General features: G+C 43.3%; 1 protein-coding gene across 2 annotated transcripts in view; it reads left to right on the top strand.

The window, feature by feature from the left end:
* The first annotated feature begins 2,037 nt into the window (after positions 1-2,037).
* The window catches only part of LOC126458514 (WD repeat-containing protein 73-like), a 131,023-nt gene continuing 107,156 nt past the window's right edge, over positions 2,038-25,904 (top strand). The window contains exon 1 of one of the 2 annotated variants that reach the window (XM_050095617.1): positions 2,038-2,141. In XM_050095617.1, coding sequence (XP_049951574.1) covers positions 2,053-2,141 — 89 coding nt within the window. In that variant the 5' untranslated portion in view covers positions 2,038-2,052. The remainder of the gene's footprint in view (positions 2,142-25,904) is intronic. The other variant, XM_050095622.1, reaches the window with a different exon arrangement.

Genomic DNA, 25,904 nt, shown 5'->3' with positions numbered 1-25,904 from the left:
GATGTACTATATTTTTCATTCATGTCATGGAACTATAAACATCTTTATAGTTCATATCTTTGAGCAGTTTTCTAAAACACTCAATTTTTGATTGACTGACTACTCTCCTGTACTCAGACTTATCAGTCTTGATAATCTGCTCAGAATTTACATCTAAAACAAGGAGCTGCATGTCGTGATCTGATAGTCCATTTATTACAGGTTTTATATGATTTTGTTCCTTTGATTTGTCTATAAAAATGTTATCAATGGTTGTCCTTGAGGATTTCGTGATCCTAGTTGGAAAGTTTACAGTGTGAGTTAGATTGAAAGACAACATTACTAACTGCAGTAAATGTTTACTGGAAGATTTCATTAGAAAATCTGTATTAAAGTCACCAGCAATCAAAATTTCTTTGTTTCTTCCTGTTAAATAACCCAAAAGAGCTTCTAGATGGTTTGTGAATAGATTATAATTTCCTGCAGGTGCTCGGTAAAGAGTTACTATTATAGAGGATCTGTTATGGAACTCTACTTCTGTTGCGCGTGCTTCTAGATGCTGGTCTAAACAGAATTTATTAATTTCAATGTTCTTGAATTTATGGCAGTTTTTAATAAATGTGGCAACTCCTCCTCCATCCATATCTACTCTGCAGAAGTAGGAAGCTAGCTTAAATCCTGAAATGTCAACATATCTATGCCAGTGGTCACTTGATGTTAATAGAGGCAGATTATGTCAATTTGGTTAGATGAATTTATTTCATCAATACAAATGAGTAGTTCATCAATTTTATTTCTGAGTCCCGGAATGTTCTGGTGTAATAAAGATAACTGATACTGCATACTAATGGGATTATAACTGCTTTGGCGAAGATGAACTGGTAGCTTCTGATTACTTTCTGTTAAACATTGTTTAAATGGAATCTGTATGCTAAAATCTGACTCCTGTTCATCTTTTTTCTCAAACTGAGTGTGTCTGCTAATCTCTCTTAAAACTCGTTTTCTTTCTCCCTTCCCTATCCTAAAAAAGACACTCCTCTGACACCTGTGACCACTGGTATTTTACCACTTGTGACAGTGCCCCCCTTACGTTTTCTGCAATCAACCCAGACAGTTTTCCCTTCCCTTTTCTACTGAGGTGAAGGCCATGCCTAGTATAGTCCCACCTACCGATAGCATCCACAGGAATCAAACCAATATGGGACCCTATATCCATCCTAAGCAGCCACTCCAACTCCAAGTTCACCCTCCTGACGGAAGAGTTCAAATGAGGCCAATCATGGCGTCTCAACACAGACACAAATCCCATACTCGTATGTTTCGTTGCTGATGCTGTCTTCACCAGGTCACTCTCTATGGAATATTCAGAGTCTCTGTCAATGCTCTTTCCCGGACCACCCGCTATAACCACGGAATCCTCCTTCGTGAAATCTTTGCATAAAGAATCTACATCCTCTGTTGCCTGACCCAGATCTGCACTAGGCTTGAAAAAGTTTGTGACCTGGTACTATGGACCTAGATTTTCCCGCAGTAGTTGACCAACACCTCTACCGTGGGAGCTACTTAACAACAGAACTTTCTTTTTCTTTACAATTTTCCATACATTTTTCAATATATTTATATATATTAGGCACGTCCTGTGATGTACAGAGGGCGATAACGCCAGCCGTCAAAACTTTGTTCCCAAGAAACCTTGACGTAGGGTGACGTGACGTAACGTGACGGCCAGTCAGAATTGGCTTTAAAATATGACTTGCATCTTGTATTTTTCTTACAAGGGAGTTCTTCACTAATTCAACAAATATCTTAAATAATACTGCGCTTATTAAAAATATTCGCAACCATTGACGCCATATTTACAGAATTTAGGTATAGGTGCATTTTATATCGGACTACAGCCTCTTGTACTTGAAGGGGCCCCTGAATAAAAGACCTTGTAAAAATACCCTGATTCCACAATAGCGCTTCGGGTGCTCTTGTCTTTGATAGTAAAATCTCTGACTAGTCACAGAGATTACGACAGAGTTCAACTTGACACATCTCTGATGTAAATATAAACAGTGCCGTGCAGTGATGGATGCTGGGCATGAATTACGAGAGGAAGAACTTGGAATATCAGAAGAGGAAGATGACGACGACTGGTTTTATGACTCAATAAAGAGGTATTTTTTATTATTATGTGGAGGGAAATTATGGATTTTTTTTCTCATTTAATGGCATATTGCTTAGGAATGTTGAAGGAAATTATTTTGTTGAACACGCTAATGTTCTTACAAGCGTTGTATCGTTAGATCAACAGACACATGTCGTCTGATGATGTTCCTTGCTAGGTATACGTGCTGAAGCCCGTACCGTGTTTCATTTTATTTTTGCCTTGAGCTTATCTACTCTAAGCTCTAACGAATGCCTTCTCACAAAGTAATTTTAGGGTTTCTCAAAATCTCATTCTGAGAAGGTATCCTTAGAGCTGTCGAAACCTATGTCTGTGTTAACATAAGTTATTTCCTGCTGGGTGGCAGTGTTTTTCCTACTTGAAAATTATACACAGTTGCTGAGAAACAGCCATGTTTATAGCTTGAATAAAAAAGTAATTATTTTCATTTGCACGACAAATACCAAAATAATCAAACCCAATAAAAAAGCCAAACATATAAACAGAAGGAAGAAAACATAATAACTCAATGAAAATGAAGAAGACATTTCTAAATCCATGTTACAGCACTGACTACCCAGAATCAAATAGACTTACATTGCCTCAACAATAACCAAGATTCACATGCACATAGTACCACACATTAAACTCCACAAGTCAACATCCACACCAGAAGGCACCATCAAATACAACAACACAGCATCTACAAACCCGAACCAACTCAAAAACACCATGCCATTGTGACGTCACGCATCACAACACCATTACATCATGGGTCAAAGCAGACGTGGAATCAGACACTTCCAGTAAACCCATAAATGTCTACACAGTGCTTGAGCAAATCAAGCTGAGTAATGAGCTGTGATGGCTGCTGTGTATAATCATCCTGCTATGCCTATGTCAATGAAAAAGATTTGATTTTGCTCAGAAGTATCAGTAATGGACCATAGTTGATTGGTAATGGATAGATGTCTGTGATGAGTCTCATCTTTTGTTTCATATGAAGGATGGATGTTGATGTTTCTGGCAAGAAATTTTGGTGGGAGGGACCAAGTCAGCTACAGTATTTGACATTTGAAACCTATACTGTTTCGCTGCAGACAGCAAATACATGAAAGCCTACAAAACACCAAATGAACTCACTTCTAAATCATCTAGCTTATGTGTACATTGAAAACAATGGTTACTTTGGATAGCAGCTCATCTTCATAATGATCTCAAATGCACTAACTTTTTCCTTATGCTCTCAGACTTGACAACAGTGCAGAAGAGCTGTGAATATCACCTGAGTGACTGAACTTCATACATAAACGAATCTACATTTATGACATCCACTGAAAACAACAAGCTGTTACAAGTAGTCATGTGTGTCTCGTGACACTGATGAGACATTAAACCCTAGCTTACTTTCTTCCAAAGGCTGTCAAACCCTACAGTGAGTTTGTTTCTACAATATTCCAGCATTCCCTTACTTGCACAAATAATTGAGAAGTTGGTTTGGAGTTGGAAGGTGGCTATAGTCCCAGGGGAAAACATATGCATCATTTGTGTCATCTAGAATGTGCCTTCATAGAAGAAACTTTCTGTTTTTCTGCCAATTACTGACCAGTAACAACTCGTGAATAACACGAGCATTTACCAATGGGTGTAGCTTGGCATTACAAATAAAAGTTTATGAAGGTCATAAACATTCATTTACAGACTACCAGAGGAAGACAGAGGTGACACTAGGTGGTGTACTGTTATTAGACGTTAATGAACACTTTTGAAATAGTAGTTTCTGAAGCATATCATTATTTAGTGATGAAGAAGTTTGTTAAAGAAGCAGATATGAAAAAGAACATTGAATAAATTTAGCCTGTCCTTGATATCAAAGTCTATAAAAGTGGCAGTAATGCACACTTATCAGTGACTGGCCATCTAGTCAAATGATATCAGATATTTTCATCTATTTGCTCACTTTACTTTGCAGTTTTTTTATGTTGAGGGTCAGCTGCCAGTCTTTGCATCCTACACCGATCAGCTGCGAGTGTCTCTGCTTGTCATAACAATTTCCTAACTTCCCTGTACACAATTGCATGATCTGTGAACAGTCTCAGAGAGCTGCAGACACTAACTGTCATCATTTATATACCAGGTGGTCATTGTAACTTAAGACATTGAAATGTCGCAAAACAACACATTAGGTCAAAAAAAGTTATAATTCCAATTTGTTTGCCTCGGAGGGGGTCATCCAGTGATACCATACCCAACACACCACTCCACTCGATGCGTGATTGGTGGGGGACAACATTGAAATCTTCAATGGGAACCCATGTTTTTTTATTGCAGATTATGATTCTACTACAAAATCTACATTCATTTTGTTTGAATTATTTTCTTCATTTCACCACAGAAGGCACTGTAATCAGAGGACTAGAAATGGTTACGAAGTCATAATTTATAACATTCCACTCAATGGCCCTTGTATATACAATGGCACATGGGACGCCACCTCCATGCTGTGAGGGTAGGCCAGACCATTACTTCATAGCTCCTAATTGGAAACCATATTCGTAGTGTTTTATTCCTCTGACATATCGAACAGAGGACTACTCGACACAGCACTGCAGCTTGAGGTGAATGCTACCCTACTTTCCAATTAGAGTAAGTGTTCAAGTGTAATGCCACCAACTCTGATATGCTTAGGCATCCATTTTTCAAATGACCATAAACAGGACAGAAGCATACCTGCAGGTATGTCAGCACAAGCATTTCGATGCTGTCAACCATATCTTCATGGCCTGTTGGCACTTGCTGACAGTACACCTTATCTTTTAAACGAACCCACTGAAAGAAATCTGGCAACCTAGCGGGCCAGTTACTATGGCCACCCCTGCCGATCGAGCAATCAATGTAAACACTGTTTAAAAACTCCCGTGCTTCAGTTGTGTAATGGGCTGGGCAACTATCATGCTGAAATCACATACACTGTCGCAAGTCCAGGGCAACATCCTGCTGTAGGACCAGTAGTTCCTGTACCAAAAATGTTTAGTATTTTTGTCCATTCAATGTGCCATTGATAAAATATAGACAATGAGTTTGTTCCCCATGATGTCAGACCATACATCAACTAATGAAGGGCATTGATGGTCAGTTTAACATAACCAGAGGGGATTGTTTACACTCCAGTAATGCATGTTATGCCAGTTCACACTGTTGTGAATGTTGACTCATCGGAAAAAAGTACCTCGGCCAAGAAGGGTCATTTGCATTTGTTGACTCGCTCATTCACAAAACACTACCTGATTATGAAAATCGGTGCCATCAAGTTCTTGATGCAGTGACATTTGGTATGAATGATACTTATGACAATGCAGTATTGTGACAATACTGGACATAACAGATTGCATTGTAATTGCTGGATCCTTATCCAGGGGTTGTGGTGCACTGCTGCTAGTACAGCTATTTCATTAGCTTCTCGTGTAACACATTTGCGTCATTTCCTGTTGCTGGTCTTATACTGCCATCAGACATAAAGGTGATCACAACCTTGTAAAAGAACGAACAATAGTGAGCTTTCTCTGGAAAATGATTGGCATACAAGATACAGCAGCTTCAACTTTCCTCCTACATTCTCCATAGATCAGGATCACTTCAGTTTTTTCTTTTGTGATTGAAACAATGATCGTCCACTTGTACATCTGTTCTTAAAATCATAGGCAGCTGTGCAGGTAATAAACACTGTGCAAGTATTATAACATTTAGAACTGCTACCTGTTTTATGTCTCCATGATATGTAAGCTCTGGTCACAGTGCGCTGCCTGTTATAATGCGTCATAGTTCGCTACATGGCACCAGTGGTGCATTGAGTAGTCCCCTGTTCAATATGTTGTAGGGATAAAATGTTGGAAATGAGATTTCTAATTATAAGTTGTGAAATACTGGCCTGTCCTACCCCAACAGCATGGAGGTGATGTTTCAGGAGCCATTGGATATTCAAGGTCCATTGAGCAGCATGTTGTAAATTACAATTGTGGTACCCATTTTTATTCCTCCAATTACAGCATCTTCTGTGGTGAAATGAAAAAAATGCTTCAGACAAAATGTATGAAGAGTTTGCCATAGAGTCATAACCTGCAATAAAAAATGGGGTTCCCACTGAAGATTTCAAAATTGCCTCCCACCACCCATGCACAGGGTGGAATGGCAGACCTAGTGTGGCGTTGTTGGAGGTCCCCTTCAAGACAAACAAATTGGAATTATAACTTTTTTGATCCAGTGTGTACTTTTTGAGATATCTTCAGTTATTATGCACACCCTTTATATTGTGTCCAGTAGTGATTCTGTCACATTACCAGGAAGTACACTATCCTTTACTTCAGATTTTTAAAATGCTCCTCTGTTAACAATATTCTGAATGATGTTTATTAGTAAGTCTGCATTCCACTTGCATATCAGTTCAAATATTTTATATGCATGTATTTTTGTAACAAGGTACTGTGGAACTGTTTTGAAGGATTTCAAGAAAAGTTGGATTTACCTGTGCTACTCTGTGCTACCATCTGGATCTCATGAATGAACTGAGAAATCTGGGTTTTATCTGGTCAGTGCTTGGAGAAGTTATATTGATTTGTACAGAAGTGGTTTTCATTTTCCTGAAAATTCATCATAAATCATCAGAAAATAATTTTATTGTTCTGCAATATTTTATCACTGAAATATGCTCTCCTGTGACTCTTTATGGAGATTCCAGCAATTTGCACCTTTTTCCAGTCACATGCATGACTTGTTGGTTCAGAAACCTTTAATAAACTGTTGCTAAAAATACACTCCTGGAAATGGAATAAAGAACACATTGACACCGGTGTGTCAGACCCACCATACTTGCTCCGGACACTGCGAGAGGGCTGTACAAGCAATGATCACACGCACGGCACAGCGGACACATCAAGAACCGCGGTGTTGGCCATCGATTGGCGCTAGCTGCGCAGCATTTGTTCACCGCCGCCGTCAGTGTCAGCCAGTTTGCCGTGGCATACGGAGCTCCATCGCAGTCTTTAACACTGGTAGCATGCCGCGACAGCGTGGACGTGAACCGTATGTGCAGTTGACGGACTTTGAGCGAGGGCGTATAGTGGGCATGCGGGAGGCCGGGTGGACGTACCGCCGAATTGCTCAACACGTGGGGCGTGAGGTCTCCACAGTACATCGATGTTGTCGCCAGTGGTCAGCGGAAGGTGCACGTGCCCGTCGACCTGGGACCGGACCGCAGCGACGCATGGATGCACGCCAAGACCGTAGGATCTACGCAGTGCCGTAGGGGACCGCACCGCCACTTCCCAGCAAATTAGGGACACTATTGCTCCTGGGGTATCGACGAGGACCATTCGCAACCGTCTCCATGAAGCTGAGCTACGGTCCCGCACACTGTTAGGCCGTCTTCCGCTCACGCCCCAACATCGTGCAGCCCGCCTCCAGTGGTGTCGCGACAGGCGTGAATGGAGGGACGAATGGAGACGTGACGTCTTCAGCGATGAGAGTCGCTTCTGCCTTGGTGCCAATGATGGTCGTATGCGTGTTTGGCGCCGTGCAGGTGAGCGCCACAATCAGGACTGCATACGACCGAGGCACACAGGGCCAACACCCGGCATCATGGTGTGGGGAGCGATCTCCTACACTGGCCGTACACCACTGGTGATCGTCGAGGGGACACTGAACAGTGCACGGTACATCCAAACCGTCATCGAACCCATCGTTCTACCATTCCTAGACCGGCAAGGGAACTTGCTGTTCCAACAGGACAGTACACGTCCGCATGTATCCCGTGCCACCCAACGTGCTCTAGAAGGTGTAAGTCAACTATCCTGGCCAGCAAGATCTCCGGATCTGTCCCCCATTGAGCATGTTTGGGACTCGATGAAGCGTCGTCTCACGCGGTCTGCACGTCCAGCACGAACGCTGGTCCAACTGAGGCGCCAGGTGGAAACGGCATGGCAAGCCGTTCCACAGGACTACATCCAGCATCTCTACGATCGTCTCCATGGGAGAATAGCAGCCTGCATTGCTGCGAAAGGTGGATATACACTGTACTAGTGCCGACATTGTGCATGCTCTGTTGCCTGTGTCTATGTGCCTGTGGTTCTGTCAGTGTGATCATGTGATGTATCTGACCCCAGGAATGTGTCAATAAAGTTTCCCCTTCCTGGGACAATGAATTCATGGTGTCCTTATTTCAATTTCCAGGAGTGTAGTTCTTTTACATATTTGATATACACTCCTGGAAATGGAAAAAAGAACACATTGACGCCGGTGTGTCAGACCCACCATACTTGCTCCGGACACTGCGAGAGGGCTGTACAAGCAATGATCACACGCACGGCACAGCGGACACACCAGGAACCGCGGTGTTGGCCGTCGAATGGCGCTAGCTGCGCAGCATTTGTGCACCGCCGCCGTCAGTGTCAGCCAGTTTGCCGTGGCATACGGAGCTCCATCGCAGTCTTTAACACTGGTAGCATGCCGCGACAGCGTGGACGTGAACCGTATGTGCAGTTGACGGACTTTGAGCGAGGGTGTATAGTGGGCATGCGGGAGGCCGGGTGGACGTACCGCCGAATTGCTCAACACGTGGGGCGTGAGGTCTCCACAGTACATCGATGTTGTCGCCAGTGGTCGGCAGAAGGTGCACGTGCCCGTCGACCTGGGACCGGACCGCAGCGACGCACGGATGCACGCCAAGACCGTAGGATCCTACGCTGTGCCGTAGGGGACCGCACCGCCACTTCCCAGCAAATTAGGGACACTGTTGCTCCTGGGGTATCGGCGAGGACCATTCGCAACCGTCTCCATGAAGCTGGGCTACGGTCCCGCACACCGTTAGGCCGTCTTCCGCTCACGCCCCAACATCGTGCAGCCCGCCTCCAGTTGTGTCGCGACAGGCGTGAATGGAGGGACGAATGGAGACGTGTCGTCTTCAGCGATAAGAGTCGCTTCTGCCTTGGTGCCAATGATGGTCGTATGCGTGTTTGGCGCCGTGCAGGTGAGCGCCACAATCAGGACTGCATATGACCGAGACACACAGGGCCAACACCCGGCATCATGGTGTGGGGAGCGATCTCCTACACTGGCCGTACACCACTGGTGATCGTCGAGGGGACACTGAATAGTGCACGGTACATCCAAACCGTCATCGAACCCATCGTTCTACCATTCCTAGACCGGCAAGGAAACTTGCTGTTCCAACAGGACAATGCACGTCCGCATGTATCCCGTGCCACACAACGTGCTCTAGAAGGTGTAAGTCAACTACCCTGGCCAGCAAGATCTCCGGATCTGTCCCCCATTGAGCATGTTTGGGACTGGATGAAGCGTCGTCTCACGCGGTCTGCACGTCCAGCACGAACGCTGGTCCAACTGAGGCGCCAGGTGGAAATGGCATGGCAAGCCGTTCCACAGGACTACATCCAGCATCTCTACGATCGTCTCCATGGGAGAATAGCAGCCTGCATTGCTGCGAAAGGTGGATATACGCTGTACTAGTGCCGACATTGTGCATGCTCTGTTGCCTGTGTCTATGTGCCTGTGGTTCTGTCAGTGTGATCATGTGATGTATCTGACCCCAGGAATGTGTCAATAAAGTTTCCCCTTCCTGGGACAATGAATTCAAGGTGTTCTTATTTCAATTTCCAGGAGTGTAGAATGTAACAGGCATCCCTATAGGGGCAACTTAACTGTAGTGATGAAATCTTCTACACTCGAGTGTGTTATTTCAGCATTTCAAAGTGTTTCCTACTCACCATCTTCAGGTGAAGTGTCAGGTTCATGGCCAGTTTGTTCCCATATAGCCACTGGACCACAATTCTTCTGCCAAGGCACCAACGGGTGTGCCAATCATATGCACCCAGAAGCAATGTTGCAGTCAGTGGCGGGGCCCAGGCATCGAGTCCTAGTGTTGCTTGCATATTCTACATGATACCTTCTCTGATTTCACATTAGAGCTCTTTCATGACAACGAAGCCTCAGTTTTTTGTTGAGCATTTAGAGGACAAGTTTGGGGAACTGGAGGGCTTGTCGAAAATGAGATCTGAGTCAGTCTTGATCAAAACAGCATCCTCTGCCCAGTCACGGACGTTACTTGCTTATGACAAGTTGGGGATGTTTCTGTAACCATCACGCCCCATAAGAGCTTAAATATGGCCCAGGGTATCATATTTCACTGGGACCTCCTTTTGCAGTCTGACAATGAGCTGCACGCCAATTTAGAGCGGCAAGGTGTACATTTCATCCGGCATGTCCACCAGGGTCCGAGGGATTACCAGGTTGCAACCGGTGCCTTCATCTTGGCCTTCGAGGGTGATACATTGCCCGAGAAGGTCAAGGTGATGGTCTACAGCTGTGATCTAAAGCCCTCTACCCCTCCCCTGATGCGGTGCTTTAAGTGCTGAAAGTTCGGCCACATGTCTTCCCACTGTACTTCCAGCATCACATGTTGAAATTTTGGACGCCCATCACATCCCAATACTCCATGTGCCCCGCCTCCCATCTGTGTCAACTGCAGAGAGCACCATTAGCCTTGCTTGCCAGACTGCAGGATTCTCCAGAAAGTAAGGAAACTCATGGAGTACAAGATCCTGGACCAACTGACCTACACTGAGGCTAAGAGAAAATTTGAACACTTGAATCCTGTGCGTATGACATCATCTTATGCCGCCACTACTACAGTTGTGGCACAATCAGCTCCGCCAACCCCCGTAACCTCTCAGAGCCGGAAGACTACGCCTGCCCCTTTGATGGTGGGGGGCATTTCCCTCCCCGCTGCTCCTGCTCCACCTACTTCGGGAGCAATTACCCCCCCCCCCCCCCCCCCCGCCCCCCAAACCATCGAGGACATCTGTCACCACTTCTAAGCCTGAGAAGCGTAAGTCTTCTTCGACTTCTCTCACGAGGAAGGGATCCCTTGGGTCACTCCCTTCCCACGTCTCTGCTAGTGGGGAAAATGACACCCACCAATGGCGGAAGAGCCCAAAAGCAGCTGGTCATAGGGCTTCACGCTCATCCTCAGTCCTGGAGACTGAGCCAGTGAAGTCCTCCCAGCCAGGGAAACCCAAGAAGCAGCGAGAGAAAGAAAAAAAAAAAAAAAAAACCATTAAGACAAAGGAAATTGCGGTGGCACCCACACTACCTCTACCTAGAAGCTCTGTGTCTGAGGATGGAGTGGATATTTTGGCGTCCTCTGAGGACCTAGATCTCACCAGACCCTCAGACATAATGGATATAGACTGCTCAGGCAATAAGTCGGTGGCAGCAGGCGCCTCTGAGGTACAAACTACCTCATTGAATGTTCCATGCCTTCCCAGTCTCACAATGACATCATCTTCCCGTAGAATTGCGACGGTTTTTTCCATCGCCTGGCTGAGCTATGGTAACTGTTAAGCTTTACACCTGCTATCTGCATTGCTCTGCAGGAAACCTGGTTCCCAGCAATGCGGACCCCTGCCGTCTGTGGCTGTAAGGGATATTACGGGAACCGTAGCGACTATAATCGAGTGTCAGGTGTAGTTTGCATTAATGTCCTAAACTCAGTCTGTAGTGAACCTGTGCCCCTTCAAACTCCTCTTGAAGCTGTGGTTTTCAGAATAAGGATGACACAGGAAATAACTGTCTGCAATGTATATCTTCCTCCAGATGATGCAGTACCCCTGAATGTATTAGCTGCACTGATTGATCAACTCCCTAAACCTTTCCTACTTTTGGGAGATTTTAATGTCCATAACCCCTTGTGGGGTGGCACTGTGCTTACTGGCTGAGGCAGAGATGTCAAAACTTTACTGTCTCAGTTCAACCTCTGCCTCTTAAATACTGGGGCCACCACACCTTTCAGTGTGCCTCATGGTAGTTACTCAGCCATTGATTTATCAATTTGCAGCCCAGGACTTCTCCCATCTATCCACTGGAGAGCAAATGACAACCTGTGTGGTAGTGACCACTTCCCCATCTTCCTGTCACTGCCACAGCATGGCCCACAGACACCTACCCAGATGGGCTTTAAATAAGGTGGACTGGGGAACTTTCACCTCTGCTGTCACCATTGAATCTCCCCCACACACGGTAACATTGATGTGATGGTTGAGGAGGTGACTACAACAATTTTTTCTGCAGCAGAAAACACGATCCCTCACTTTTTAGGGTGCCCGAGGCGTAAGGCAGTCCCTTGCTGTTTGCCGGAAGACGCTGAAGCAATTAAGGAACATCGGCGAGCTCTACAGCGGCATAAGCGGCACCTTTCCGTGGAGCATCTCAGAGCCTTTAAATGGCTCTGTGCCTGAGTTCGCCAACTTATCAAATGACAGAAGCAGGAGTGTTGGGAGAGATGCATCTCAACTATTGGGTGCCATACGTCACCTCCCCAAGTCTGGGCAAAGATCAAACGTCTTTTCGGGTACCAGACCCCAACAGGTGTTCCTGGTGTTACCATAAATGGCGTGTTATCTACCAACGCAAACACAATTGCTGAGCACTTTGCTCAAGCCTCTGCATTGGAGAACTGCCTCCCAGCTTCTCGCACTCTCAAACAGTGACTGGAAGGGAATGTCCTCTCAATCACTTTATGCCACAGTGAATCCTATAACATCCCATTTACAGAGTGGGAGCTCCTCAGTGTCCTTGCACATTGCCCCGACACAGCTCCTGGGTGTGATCGGATCCACAGCCAGATGATTAAACATCTGTCATCTGACTACAAGTGACATCTCCTTGTTGTCTTTAACCGTATCTGGTGTGATGGCATCTTTCTATCGCAATGGCGAGAGAGCACCATCATTTCGGTGCTCAAACCCGGTAAAAATCTGCTTGATGTGGATCACTATTGGCCCATCAGCCTCATCAACGTTCTTTGTAAGATGCTGGAATGTATGGTATTTCGGCGATTGGGTTGGGTCCTGGAGTCACGCGGCCTACTGGCTCCATGTCAGGGCGGCTTCTGCCAGGCTCGCTCTACCACTGATAGTCTTGTGTCCCTCAATTCTACCATCCAAACAGCTATTTCCAGATGGCAACACCTGGTTGCTGTCTTTTTTGACTTACGTAAAGCATACGACGCGACCTGGCGACATTATATCCTTGCCACATTGTATGAGTGGGGTCTCCGGGGCCTATTCCCGATTTTTATCCAAAACTTCCTGTCGTTCCATACTTTACATGTCCAAGTTAGTGCATCCCATAATTCCATCCATATCCAGGAGAATGGAGTCCCGCAGGGCTCTGTATTGAGTGTCTCTCTATGTTTAGTGGCCGTTAACGGTCTAGCAGCAGTTGTCGGGCCCTCTGTCTCACCTTTTCTGTATGCAGACAACTTCTGCATTTTGTACTGCTGTTCAGTACTGGTGTTGCTGAGTGTTGCCTACAGGGAGCCATCCGCAAGGCACAGTCATGCACTCTAGCCCATGACTTCCAGTCTTCAGCTGCAAAGTCGTGTGTCATGCACTTTTGTCGGCATTGTACCGTTCATCCGGACCCAGAACTTTACCTTCATGACGATCCACTCACTGTAGTGGAGACATATCGATTCTTAGGACTGGTTTTTGCACTTGATTGACTTGGCTTCCTCATCTTCATCAGCTTAAGCAGAAGTGCTGGCAGCACCTCAAATGCTGTCTGTTGCCTGAGCAACACCAATTTGGATGCAGATTGCTCTAGGCTGCTGTGGCTCTGCAGAGCCCTTGTCCAATCCCAAATTGGCTATGGGAATGTGGTTTATGGTTCAGCAGCACCCTCAGCATTGCATTTACTCAACCCTGTGCACCACTGTGGGATTCAACTAGTGACAGGAGCTTTTAGGACGAGTCTGGTGACCAGCATACTGATGGAGGCTCGGGTCCCTCCCTTGCAGATCAGATGTGCACAACTGCTTGCCAGTTATGTTGCACACATTCATAGTTCTCCTGAGCATCCGAATTACCATATCCTTTTCCTGCCCGCGGCAGTCCATCTCCTGCATCGGCTGCCCAGGTTGGGGCTAACGATTGCGGTTCACGTGCGGTCCCTTCTCTCCGAACTGGAGTCCTTCCCTTTACCACCTCTACTTGCAGTCCATTCACATACGCCTCCATGGTGTACGCCTCGGCCACCTTTCACGTGGCCCTAAGGACTCCGTTAACCCTGCGGCTCTCCGCTGTCACTTCCTCTCGATTCTTGATGTGTTCGGGGCTCAGAAGTAGTTTACACCGGTGGCTCGATGGCAGATGGTCACGTAGGCTTTGCGTATGTTCATGGAGGACATATTGAACAGCACTGCTTGCCAGATGGCTGCAGTGTTTACACTGCAGAGCGGACTGCCATATCTCGTGCTCTTGAGCACTTCCACTCATGCCCTGGCGTGTCAGTTCTGCTGTGTACTGACTCATTGGGTAGCCTACAAGCTATCAACCAGTGCTACCCCATCCTCTGGTAGCGTCCATCCAGGAGTCCATCTATGCCCTGGAACGGTCCCGTCGTTCAGTGGTGTTTGTGTGGACCCCTGGACATGTTGGAATCCCAGGCAACAAACTTGCCGATAGGCTGTCCAAACAGGCGACGCGGAAACCGTTTTTGGAGTTGGGTACCTCTTAAGCTGACCTGCGTTCTGTCTTATGCTGTATGGTTTTCAGGCTTTGGGACATGGAATGGCATAACACTACGCACCTGCGTATAATTAGGGAGACGACGAATGTATGGCAGTCTTCCATGCGGTCCTCTCACAGAAAATCAGTTGTTCTCTTCCGGCTCTGCATTGGCCATAAAAGCCCATGGTTACCTATTCCATAGTGAGTACCCACCTCAGTGTCGCTATGACTCCCAAATGACAGTCGTCAACCTCTTGCTGGACTGCCCACTTTTAGCTGCTCTTCAACAGACTTTTAACTTTTCCAGCTCCCTACCTTCGGCATTGGGCGACAATGCCTCAGCAGCAGCTTTAGTTTCAAGTTTTATCCGTGAGAGTGGGTTTTATACTTCTATGTAGGTTTTAGCACATGTCCTGTGTCCTTCTGTGTCCTACACCCTAGTGCTTTTAGGGTGGAAGTTTTAATGTGTTGCAGAGTAGCTGGCTTCTCCTCTTTATTCTCATGGTTGGTCAATCACTGTAATCTGCTTTCTTGTTTTACTCTCTTCTGTTTCTAGCATCTCTGTTGTTTTCTTGTCCTCTTTTGTTCCTTTTAGGTTTCGTTGCCTTTCCTTCGTTCTTGTAGTTTTTCCTTTCTTTCCGTTTTGTGTTCTATGTCTCATCCGTTTTATTCTCATACTTGTGGCATTGTTTTATTAGGAACAAGGGACCAATGATCTCATAGTTTGGTCTTTTCCCCCCTCTTTTTACCTACCAACCAATCTTTCCTGATGCATTTTTGCTTATGCTGCATCCCATATGGTGTGGCACATTTTATTGTTAGCCAAAATGTTTAATTTTCTATGAACATAACATTGACTTAAAAGTCCACTGAAATAAAATTAAAAAAAAAAAAAAAAATTGTTTGCTGAAGTTTGACTACATGTATAGGTGGTTTCCTAGCAACTTATTTGATCAGACTATCCCAGTCCCTAGATGTTTCAATTTCTGCCGTTGTATTATTTTTTTGTTTATCAACAGCTGCATGAATGGTCTCAGCTTCCATGTGGGTGTCACCAAGTTAAAGGAACTTGGGATTAATAGCCTACAATTTACTACTACAGTGTCCTTCTTTATGAAATGTATTCATGAGCATGACTGTAAAGTTAATATTCCCGTTCTGTCCACTGCACAAGCCATTTAACATACTGACCTCAATGACATTGGCTGTTCTAGCCATGAAAAACATGGAAGATTCTTCACCAATGTATGCATTGGTTATTGTTGCATGAAGTGCTTCTGTGTTTGTTATATGATACTGGTTTTCCAAAAGCTATGTTCTGTTGTTTCCATTAAAGCTAGACTTTGCTTACTCTTACTTATAAAACTAGGTAAATTTCTTAACCAGTTACACAAATTCATGAAAAATTGGCATTGTTTGTACTTGCATCAAGCCACAGAAATATCTTAGGTCTCATTTGAGAGATATATATCCAGAACATGCTCCTGGGGCTTGCACGCCAATTTTTACCGCAAGCCGAGTGTATGAGGGCACCTTCTGCCTTGTTGAAGAGCTTAAGATTTAAGTACATGTTTTGGATACGCTTTCTTGTGAACAGTACTGCAAATGTTTCCTGGGGCTGACCATTAGATACTGTTTCCTACACTAGTTTTGCACCGTTTTCTAGCGCATATTACCATTGTTGTAACAGTACTTTCAAACTTGCAAAGTATGAGGGCCTTTATTTTTATTCTAAGGATCTAATCAGTCGCAAAATTAAAACCACAGTGAAAGCCCAACATAGCTTTTTTCAGTGTCTATAGTACGCCCAGCGATCACATCACATAGCACTTATCAGTTCTGAGCACTCAGTGAGGATGTAAACATGCCAAGAACAATAGTGGCTCTCCCCAAGTGTGAAGTGCATGCTGTCATTCGATTTCTTTATGCTGAGTGATGCATTGCAGCTGAAATTCACCGATGAATGAGTAATGTGTATGGTAAAACATTTATGAGTGACAGTAAAGTACAGTAATGGTGGAGGAACTTTGAAGGAGGATGTACAGGCGTTCATCACTCAGGCGGTTGGGGAAGGGAATGAGTATCAACCCATAATCTTAAGATCTACTGGATTTCTTGTAGAAGTTCTAATTTCTAATAAGCATGAGCTAGATTTTTCTGTGCGAGTCCCAGTTTGTTTTCCTAGGATTACTATAAGACAGGATATGTTTAACACCCATTTCAGCCCCAAAAATGATCAGATAATGATGGCTCCATCACTCCATGCCATTGTTTGACATAACTACCCATTAAGATGGACCCAAAAGCTATGTCTGTTACTTCTTCCCGCCATCTATTCCTAATATAATTTCCTTTTCACTATTCAAGATCTCTAACTTACTCTCCAATAGATATTCCAGCAGCTATTAAACTCTGCTGTTGGCCTTACTGCTTCTCCAAAGCAGTTTGTGGGTGTTAGCACAATAATCAACCAGCAGTTTTTCATTCAGCTGGAAGTAGCTGTCCACCAGTATCCTCACTTTTTGGGAAAAAGCAGCACTGTCCTCTTAAGGAAGGCAAGCTGTGACCAGTAAAAATTGACTTGTGCTTCCTTCCGTATGCTCTTTCGTTCTGATTGTCGCCAAGTTCCTGCCACAGAAGTTCACCATTGCATGAATGAAATTCCCTTGTCAACATTAATACATGTTCTATAGTTCCTTTTTTTTAAAATAAATAATTAACTTACCTCCAGCACCTCCAAGGTTTGGTACATCCTGTTCATATATATAGGGTTCCTGGGTCAGGGTCAAGTCCACAGCCTGTCTTCCCAGAAGGTGATTCAAGGCAGCAATTGCCACCTTATTGTGTTCCAGGTTTATTGGCAACACTTCCATTTGACAACTTGTCACCATCATTATTTTCGATGTCCTTAAAATTACCTTGAAAGCAACCTGCAAGAATGCTAAATACAGCTTCAGGTTCTCCTCTCACATAGCATTCAGGGATTCCTCACCGACTTCCCCCAAGGGTTTCGCTGTCAGATACAACCTTCTGGGAGATTACACTCCAATCATCTGTTGAGGCATTCTGGTTCTGCACCCATACTTTCTGAAACAGAACATGTGAAGGAACATCCTTAAGAAGTTTTGATACCCAAATCAATATTTTTATGGTCGTGAAGAGTTCCACTGCTGCCTTGACTAACAGCTTTCTTGGCAAACAGCTTCTTAAGCTGATTCATGTTCCCATCCCATCACAGTCAAAGTTTAGAGCATCTTTTTCCAGATAGATCCTGTTGAATTCAGGACCTAGACTTGCGTCCCTCCCAATCTTTTCAAAAAGAGCCTTCTGAAATAGCTCGTCCTGCTATGTTGATCAGTGGATATCCCTGTTGTATAACTGCCAAGGTAAAATCTAAGAGTGCCATATTAAAAGTCTGTTTCCTGGCTCCTGTCTAAGGATTGGGGTATCCTGAGAAGTGGGAGTAACAGATTCTTCCCTTGTTTTCTTGTTCCCTGTCTTGGAGGTGGAAGAAATCTATCTTTTTTTTATTCCTAGGTCTTAGGTTTCAGACCTTTTACTTCCCTCCATATATCATTATTTGCCTTTTTTTTCTTTTTGTTATTTTAGAAGTTTCTAATTCAGAGCCTCAGACAAGGATTTGATCTTGATATGGTATAGCTTCTCAGTGACGTTTTCTGCTTCTTGGACGGGTCTGTTAGCCAGTCCTGTTGTAGAAATAGATACCACCAATTTGAAGGTTGGTTTTTGTGTTTTTGAGATATCACCAGTTGTGTTTTTGAGATATCACCAGGTCTCTCAATATTGTAATTTCTTTTCCATGTTCTCCATTTTGGTCCTATAAAAATTGGGGATATATCAGGTTCACTCCACTGGCTGCTGGTGTAAGCCAAATTACTCCCTGGTATCCCTGAGGCTCTGTTTATAACTCATCTTCCCATGTGCCTCAAACCCCAAGGAATTAATCACATCACACCTTTGGTTGGGTACCTAGTGAGTAGTGGAAGGACAATGAAAATGGAAATGTGAAGAGATGAGGCATTGTAGAACATTCTTTCATCAGGTTCATCCGCTGAGACCTGTCCAGCTTGGAGACCCTGACAGTAGCTACCATGCCACCAATACAGTCTTTAGTGTCACGCAAACATGCAAACCCATCCTCCCGCATGGTCAGTGCTATGTAAGGCATTGTCCCCTGGAGAAGGCATATTTATTTGCTTGACTCCAGTTGTTGGTTTTTATACACACTTCTGCAGTCTGTTAGCACAAAGAATTTTGAAAATTTTGATTTTCCGTATTTAAAGCTGCCCTAATTACAAAGACATCAGCTATGTATATGGAGGCTTGCTGAGGAGTAGCATACATTTTGTATCTTTCAATAAATGGGCAGTAGCAGACATATCTTGCTCCATTTTCGGTCCTAGAGCCATTAGTATAAAATTTTAACATGATCAAATCATCTAGACTGTATGAAATTCGTGAGCATACTGTTAGAGGTATTACTGAATATAATCTCTTAATGATATACTTGAGGTTTCTTGAAACTGACTTTGTCATCATAAAGAAAATCTGGAATTTATAATATTTTAAACCATGCAGTATAATGTAAATCAGTAAGGCATCTGATTAAATAGGGGCTCCCAAATGGCTGCTGGTCTGCTTCTTTGATCTACTACATTCACCAGTTTTCTAATTATTATGAGCACAGGAAGGTTAATAATTGCAGAATGTCGTAGGATAAATTTGTCAGTCAATAATTTCTGTTCGATGTTAAGAGCTATTTCTTTGGCTTCCACCAGCATAGCATTAGTTGATCTGGAATTCATTGCTCTGAGACACAATCTAATTGCTCTAAAATGCATTTTATCCAACCTGGATAAAACACATAAACTGTTGTAATTAAGGCTCGAAAGGGTACAAGCATTCTAGTTGTCATCGATTCCATTCAGATGTGTGGTTTGTGCAGGGCTTGGCCAAAGATGAAAGTGATAGAAGTGGGAGCTAGCTCCAAATGGCCAAGAATTTAGAAAATAAATAGCATTTTTGTCATGGCTCAGACGAAGCAAGACTATTTATGTTAACATAGTTTCCAGGCAGCGTTTGGTATGGTGGAATGAGTACAGAATAGTAATCTGATGGCGTGGGGTTGACACCCTCTGTGGTAACTTTTTTGAGTTTTTGTGTTATTAACATGGCAAATAAGCTGAAATAATACACAATGTACTGCACATATAAATCTTTCTATAAAAGGCAAGAAAAGGAAATGCAAAGGATAATTTTGGATTGCAAATAAATTCCCAGGAAGGGATTCTAAGGCACAGATGAGAAGTTCAGATTAAAAAACAAGATACTTTCATTATGTCACAACTGATAAAATACATGTGCTGGGGCGATATTCATCACAAAAACAAAGAACAGTAATTTACTTGCCCTCTTGCATGCAGTATAAAAGCCACATTTTTATAATTACATGGTTGTTTTAAAGTGTCTGCAAATGTCAAGGCCAAATATTTCTTGCAGTCAAAGGTATTCAATTCATACTGAGCGGCTCCAGAATTGCACGTACTTGTTGCAGGTAAGGCTTTTGGTGTATTATTGTCACTGGTAAGAGAGGTGGTACAAACATTTTCTGGGCTGTAAATGGAAATCTCAGGCATTTGTGTCCCTGTGTAACAGCCCCTGTCCTCTGGAGCATTTTGAGGCACAGGTGGGGCACAAGTGCTTCGTGCTGCCATTGTGCAATTAGTTCCTGTGGGGCAGTGGTGAAATGCAATGGAATGCTCATATTTCCTCTTGCTGAAATGCAGTTCATTACTGTTATATTAAACTGTCATGTCAGAGGTGAAGCAGCTGCTCCAGAAACTGAGGGAAAATATTATTCATTTCTCAAATTGGATCCAGGGTTTTGCACAGCTTGAGAATATCTGCAATTCTTATACATATTAATAGCTGCTTGTAATGTAATATCATTAGCAACCACAATGAATTTAATATCCAGTGATGTTTTTAATTCAGGACAGTTTCTGTCAGTTGATGAGTGATTTCTGGGACAGTAAATGCATTTTGGGATAGTACTTTTGTGAGATGAGACATTATGACTGCCACCACATTTTGTGCGACACTGTACTCCATGGTATTGGGCACTTGTATGGTTAAAATATAATCATTAATATCACTAGAGAAGTTACTGCACCCTATTAGAGCACTAGACTGTGATTTCTGAGCATGATAACAATTTCCACGGTTAATTTCCCCTAACAGGAAAAATAATTTGTTGGTAGCACATTGTTTGGCCATATCTGTATCTACAAAATCACCAAAAATTAAAAAAAGTGTTTACAAAAATAATAATGCAGACACAACTGCTGCCTCTTCACAAAAAATGTTTGGTCAACTGATTTGAAGCAGTGTGCAGCAGAGGCAGGTTGCAGGAGAACGTGCTGCTGCTACTGCCCCTGTGTCCACAGAGAAGAATTTCTTTTTACATTCAAGTCCTCTTCAGTATATCACCAGAATCTGTGAATTTAGCAATTTGCTGTGACTAATATTGGCATAGTTGATAGTAGCCAAGGAGTGTCTAAATAGGTATTCACATGGATGGAATTTTCTGTTAGGAGTGTGGAATATGTAGGTGCACATGTGATCACCTGGTAGATGGGTGCTAACTGGTTCTGTAATTGTCTCATGTTTACTCTTTTCATTCAGATCTCACACATGTGTAGTAGGTTTCCTATAACATGATGGTTTATGGGAGGTGCAGGAGGGAGGTATGTCAGTGAACATAACAGAAAAGGGGTAAGAGGCATCTGTATGTCAGTTGCAAAGCCAGCTTCTTCAGAATGGGAAGCTATCTTGTGACTCATCTGGTTGGCAGTGCTGCATCTGGTTCTGAAGCCATCTCACTCTGTTTGGTGCTAGGATGATGACATGCTTGTGGTATATAAGGCCCACTTGGGATGGGGACCAAATTTGTACATTCAAATGGGTATGTCCTGAAAATGCACCAGATGTGGCTTATCTGTAACCTGCACCTTCAGCTGCAGCAATGGATGAATGTACAGAGTTGTCACCTCGGAACGTATCAAGTGGTTGTACCATTAATTGATGTTAGAAAATAAATAGGGTTCTGACTACTCCCAGTGGTAATTGTAAGTACTTGTATGTGTGAGTATTGAAAGGTGTTTATTATATTGCATCACAAATAATTTACTGGGCATGTCAGAGTAAAATTTAGACACAGCTAATGCAAGAGGCCATAGAAGCAGGACAGTTTGGGCCTTCCAGGCAAAGTTACATCAGGGGCTACTTGCTGATATGACAAGTACTTTTCCCAAGGCACTGAATAGTTACCAGGCAGCCCAGCACAGCAGAGGGACCAGAAAATACCATTGATGCATCAAAAAAAAATCAGAGCCACTATGCCATAGGTGACCCGATTCCTTCATGTCTGAGCCATGGTCCTGTTATGGTTTCTCCTGATGTCTACCAGCCTGGTTCCATTACCCACCATAGAAGCTTCCCATCCCAGTCTCAGTAAGTGTTATCAGAAGTGGTCACTGATATCTGCAGCTGGTTGCAGGACCACGTCTCCAGCTACAATCTGGAGTTTGGCGGTATGGTTTTCATGAGTGAGTTTCTACTTTTTTGACCTTCTTATTTTTTTTTTTTTTTTTTTGTACATGACCATGGTATATAGAAGTGATATGTCTAGGAAAATGAAGGTATGATTTGTGAAACCAGAGGGACTAGTGGACTTTCACAGTTAGAGGAAACTGTAGAGAGCACTGTTTATGCCAGTGAGGTGCCAGTATTGTGATTTACTTGTATTGTGATTTACTAGGTCACAAATTTCCATGTATGCAGGCAGTACCAGTTACGTGTAGTACTTGCTGACATTATTGGCATGAGGCATATCAGTGATCAGAATCTTGATGGGCTACGGTCTGTTGTAACGAATGATATATTTTTTTTTTTTTTACTTATGCCCAATTGTTTGTGATGTCTGTCCTCGATTTGTTAATGTTTGATGTACTTTAGATGTATTGTATTGTCTGTAGACGGAGGTTGTACAAATCCCAGAAACTTGAGCAATGATGATGCACGAAATGGTTAAAAATTTAATCAAGCAGATGACTGAACTATCAGAGAAGAATTCTGCATTACAAGGGCAGATAGGCACTTTAACAGCAGGTAATGCCCATGGACACAGTGACCTAGTTGGGATGGTAGAAGCAAAAGCTTCATGCAGTGTACCTGTTCCTTCTGTTACATTCCATCCTGGATTTTCCATTATTTGACTGTTCCTTCTGTAGATCTCATTGTGGCTAGTCTAGTGGCTCCTTTTATGGGATTAAGAATTTGTTAGAACTTATTGACAATCTGGAAGCTGCGTGTAGTCTGCAAAATTGGTTGGACGAATTATGTTTGCACATGACCAAGTTATGGTCAGCGGGTGAAGCAGACGGGTGTGTCATGAGATGTTGAATAAAATATGCACATTTGAACAATTCAAGAAGGGACTGATACCAGTGCTACCACAAGCAGAATTGTGTCAGACCCTTCAGGAAACAACTTAATGGAATATTTCAGGAATGAAACCTTCTTAGATTGAATTGTGAAAATCAATGTGAAAACATGTAAGTTAACACAGAATGATGAAGCAGATAAAATTATTATTTCAGAGACAAAACACAGGGTGCTAGATGTGAACTCTGTATGTCAAGGAGGGCATGAATGGAGAATGAAAAGGATTTTGGCTGCTGCAGTTAATGTTGCTGTACAGTTGCAGGCAGTAGACATAGCAACTTGGGTACAAATAAATAGAATTTTTATTCCTTAGAGCTGGCCGGTGTGGCCGAGCGGTTGTAGGCGCTTCAGTCTGGAACTGCGCGACCGCTACGGTCACAGGTTCGAATCCTGCCTCGGGCATGGATGTGTGTGATGTCCTTAGGTTTGTTAGGTTTAAGTAGTTCTAAGTTCTAGGGGACTGATGACCTCAGATGTTAAGTCCCATAGTGCTCAGGGCCATTTGAACCATTTTTTTTTATTCCTCAGAAGTGAAGTGCTATAGGTGTCGACATGTGTGCTACCCTTGGAAAACAATGCCACAAACCTCTGTTACAAGTGTGAGTTGGTGAAGCATTGGGCACGGAATTGTCAGAATAGGAAGCAAAGTGGGTGATGTCGAGGTAAAGCTTCATGAAGTGCCAATGGTAATTCCTCAACTGCTTGGCAGCATTCCTAGTGAAGCATAATGCATGAAAGGCAGGTGCAGAGGCTTAGTGTTGATTGGTGGGCATGGTGGATGGAATGGAACATAAGTTTTTATTGGACACTGGGACTCGTGTTTCTGACTAGTCTCAACCTCTTGGACAGGAAGAGACTGAATTGTCTGTGATATAGATTACGTGGACTAGGGGAAAATGATGAGGCATCATTGGGGTCGACATTGCTCAATTTCTGTATTGGAGCAAGGACTATTAGGGAATGTATGACAGTATTGCCCCAAGTCAGTGAGGAGTTCTGCACAATGCTAGGACCAGATTTTCTGGACAAATGTCACACGCAAAAATTGATCTGTGGAACATTGTTCTGGCTGCGAATGGCCACTGCAAATAATACTTTGTCACAAGGTTCAAAGGTGGAACCAAATAAACTGTGTGCACATTCATTAAAGCTCAGTTCTCATGATAAAGTACCAAGAGTTACAGGAAGACTACTCTGGGTGAGTGGGTGTACTGACACACTAAACAATATGTCGTGTTATAGAGCTGCTGGTACACAATAATGAATTGGGTACATTGTGTTGTTTTGTATGTAGAGGTGGCATGCATGCATGAAGTATATGGAGTTTACATCGTTCCAATGAGTGAGTGTAATTTTGGCTCTAAAGAAGTGGGTATTCCAAAAAGAATATTGATTGCCAGTTTGGATGTCTAGGATGAGGACAGTTTATGTAGGTTGAGTGAAGACCTTTGTTGCAAGCAAACTACCTGTATTATGCGAAAAAGCACAGTATTTAAAAGGGAAAGATAGAATAATGATGGAAACTCTATTAATATGATTCATGGATTTGTTTGATCCTAGTGGACTGTTAACAACAACACCTGTAACACAGTATAAAATCCTGATGAGCGATAACCCTCCAGCCTACAAGAAGCTATATAGAATATTTCAGCTCTTGCAACTGATACTGGAGGAATCCATTACTGAGCAGATGAAGATGATATTATTGAGGAGAGTGATTAGTCCATGGGGAACACATTGTCATTATGCCAAAGAAATCATCAGAGGGGATGAGGAATTATACGTTTTCTTGTGATTACCAATATCTGAATGCAAGAAAAGTGATGGACACATATCCTATACCAAATATAAAAGAAATTTTGGACAACCTGGGTCAATGTAAATACTCCTCCAACATGAATTTAAAGAGTGTGTATCACCAGTTGGTAGTGGTTCCAGAAGATTGTGTTTACCATTATGTGGGGATACTACTAATATGAGCAGATGCCATTTGGGTTTCAGAATGCACCTGCTACATTCCAGAAGTTATTATATGGAATACTAAGGGGACAAGACTGCATCAGTGTATGGTCTATTTAGATGATGATGATGCTTTTTCTAAAGATGTAGAGGAGTGGTCTACATATTGTGGTGTCCACAGTTCCGAGAGACAAAGTGTTGAAGAAAGCGCACAATCATGTATTATAGGAATTTATAGAGGACAAAAGACAACCGATTGTCAGAATAGCGGAACGATACTGATAGAGGACAAGGAGACAGGATGTTAACCAGTGTGTGAAGAGTTGAGACCATGTTCACATCATGCCCATCTCAGTTATCAATGAATACTGCTGTAAATATTATCAGAGGTATCCAGGCCATTTGAAATGGTGGGAATGAACATTTTGGATGCATTCAACCTAACATTGGTGGGTAACCACTACATGTTTACCATCATAGATCACTTTTCACATTAAGATGGGATGGTTGCAGTCCTGAATCAGCAAGCATATACAATGGCACAGGCAATGGTAAACAACTGGTAATTGGAGTTTGGTGTTTCCAACACAGTAATTTCAGATCATAGCACCAACTTCACATCCAAGCTAACTGATCAACTATGCCATTTATTGCAAAACAGTAAGCTAAGAACTAGTACCTTTCACCCTCAATAAAAAGAAGAATGG

The sequence above is a fragment of the Schistocerca serialis genome, chromosome 1 (assembly GCF_023864345.2).
Source record: "Schistocerca serialis cubense isolate TAMUIC-IGC-003099 chromosome 1, iqSchSeri2.2, whole genome shotgun sequence".
NCBI classification, from domain to species: domain Eukaryota; kingdom Metazoa; phylum Arthropoda; class Insecta; order Orthoptera; family Acrididae; genus Schistocerca; species Schistocerca serialis.
Note: the sequence above shows the minus strand (reverse complement) of the source record. Positions and strands in the feature narration are given on the sequence as shown.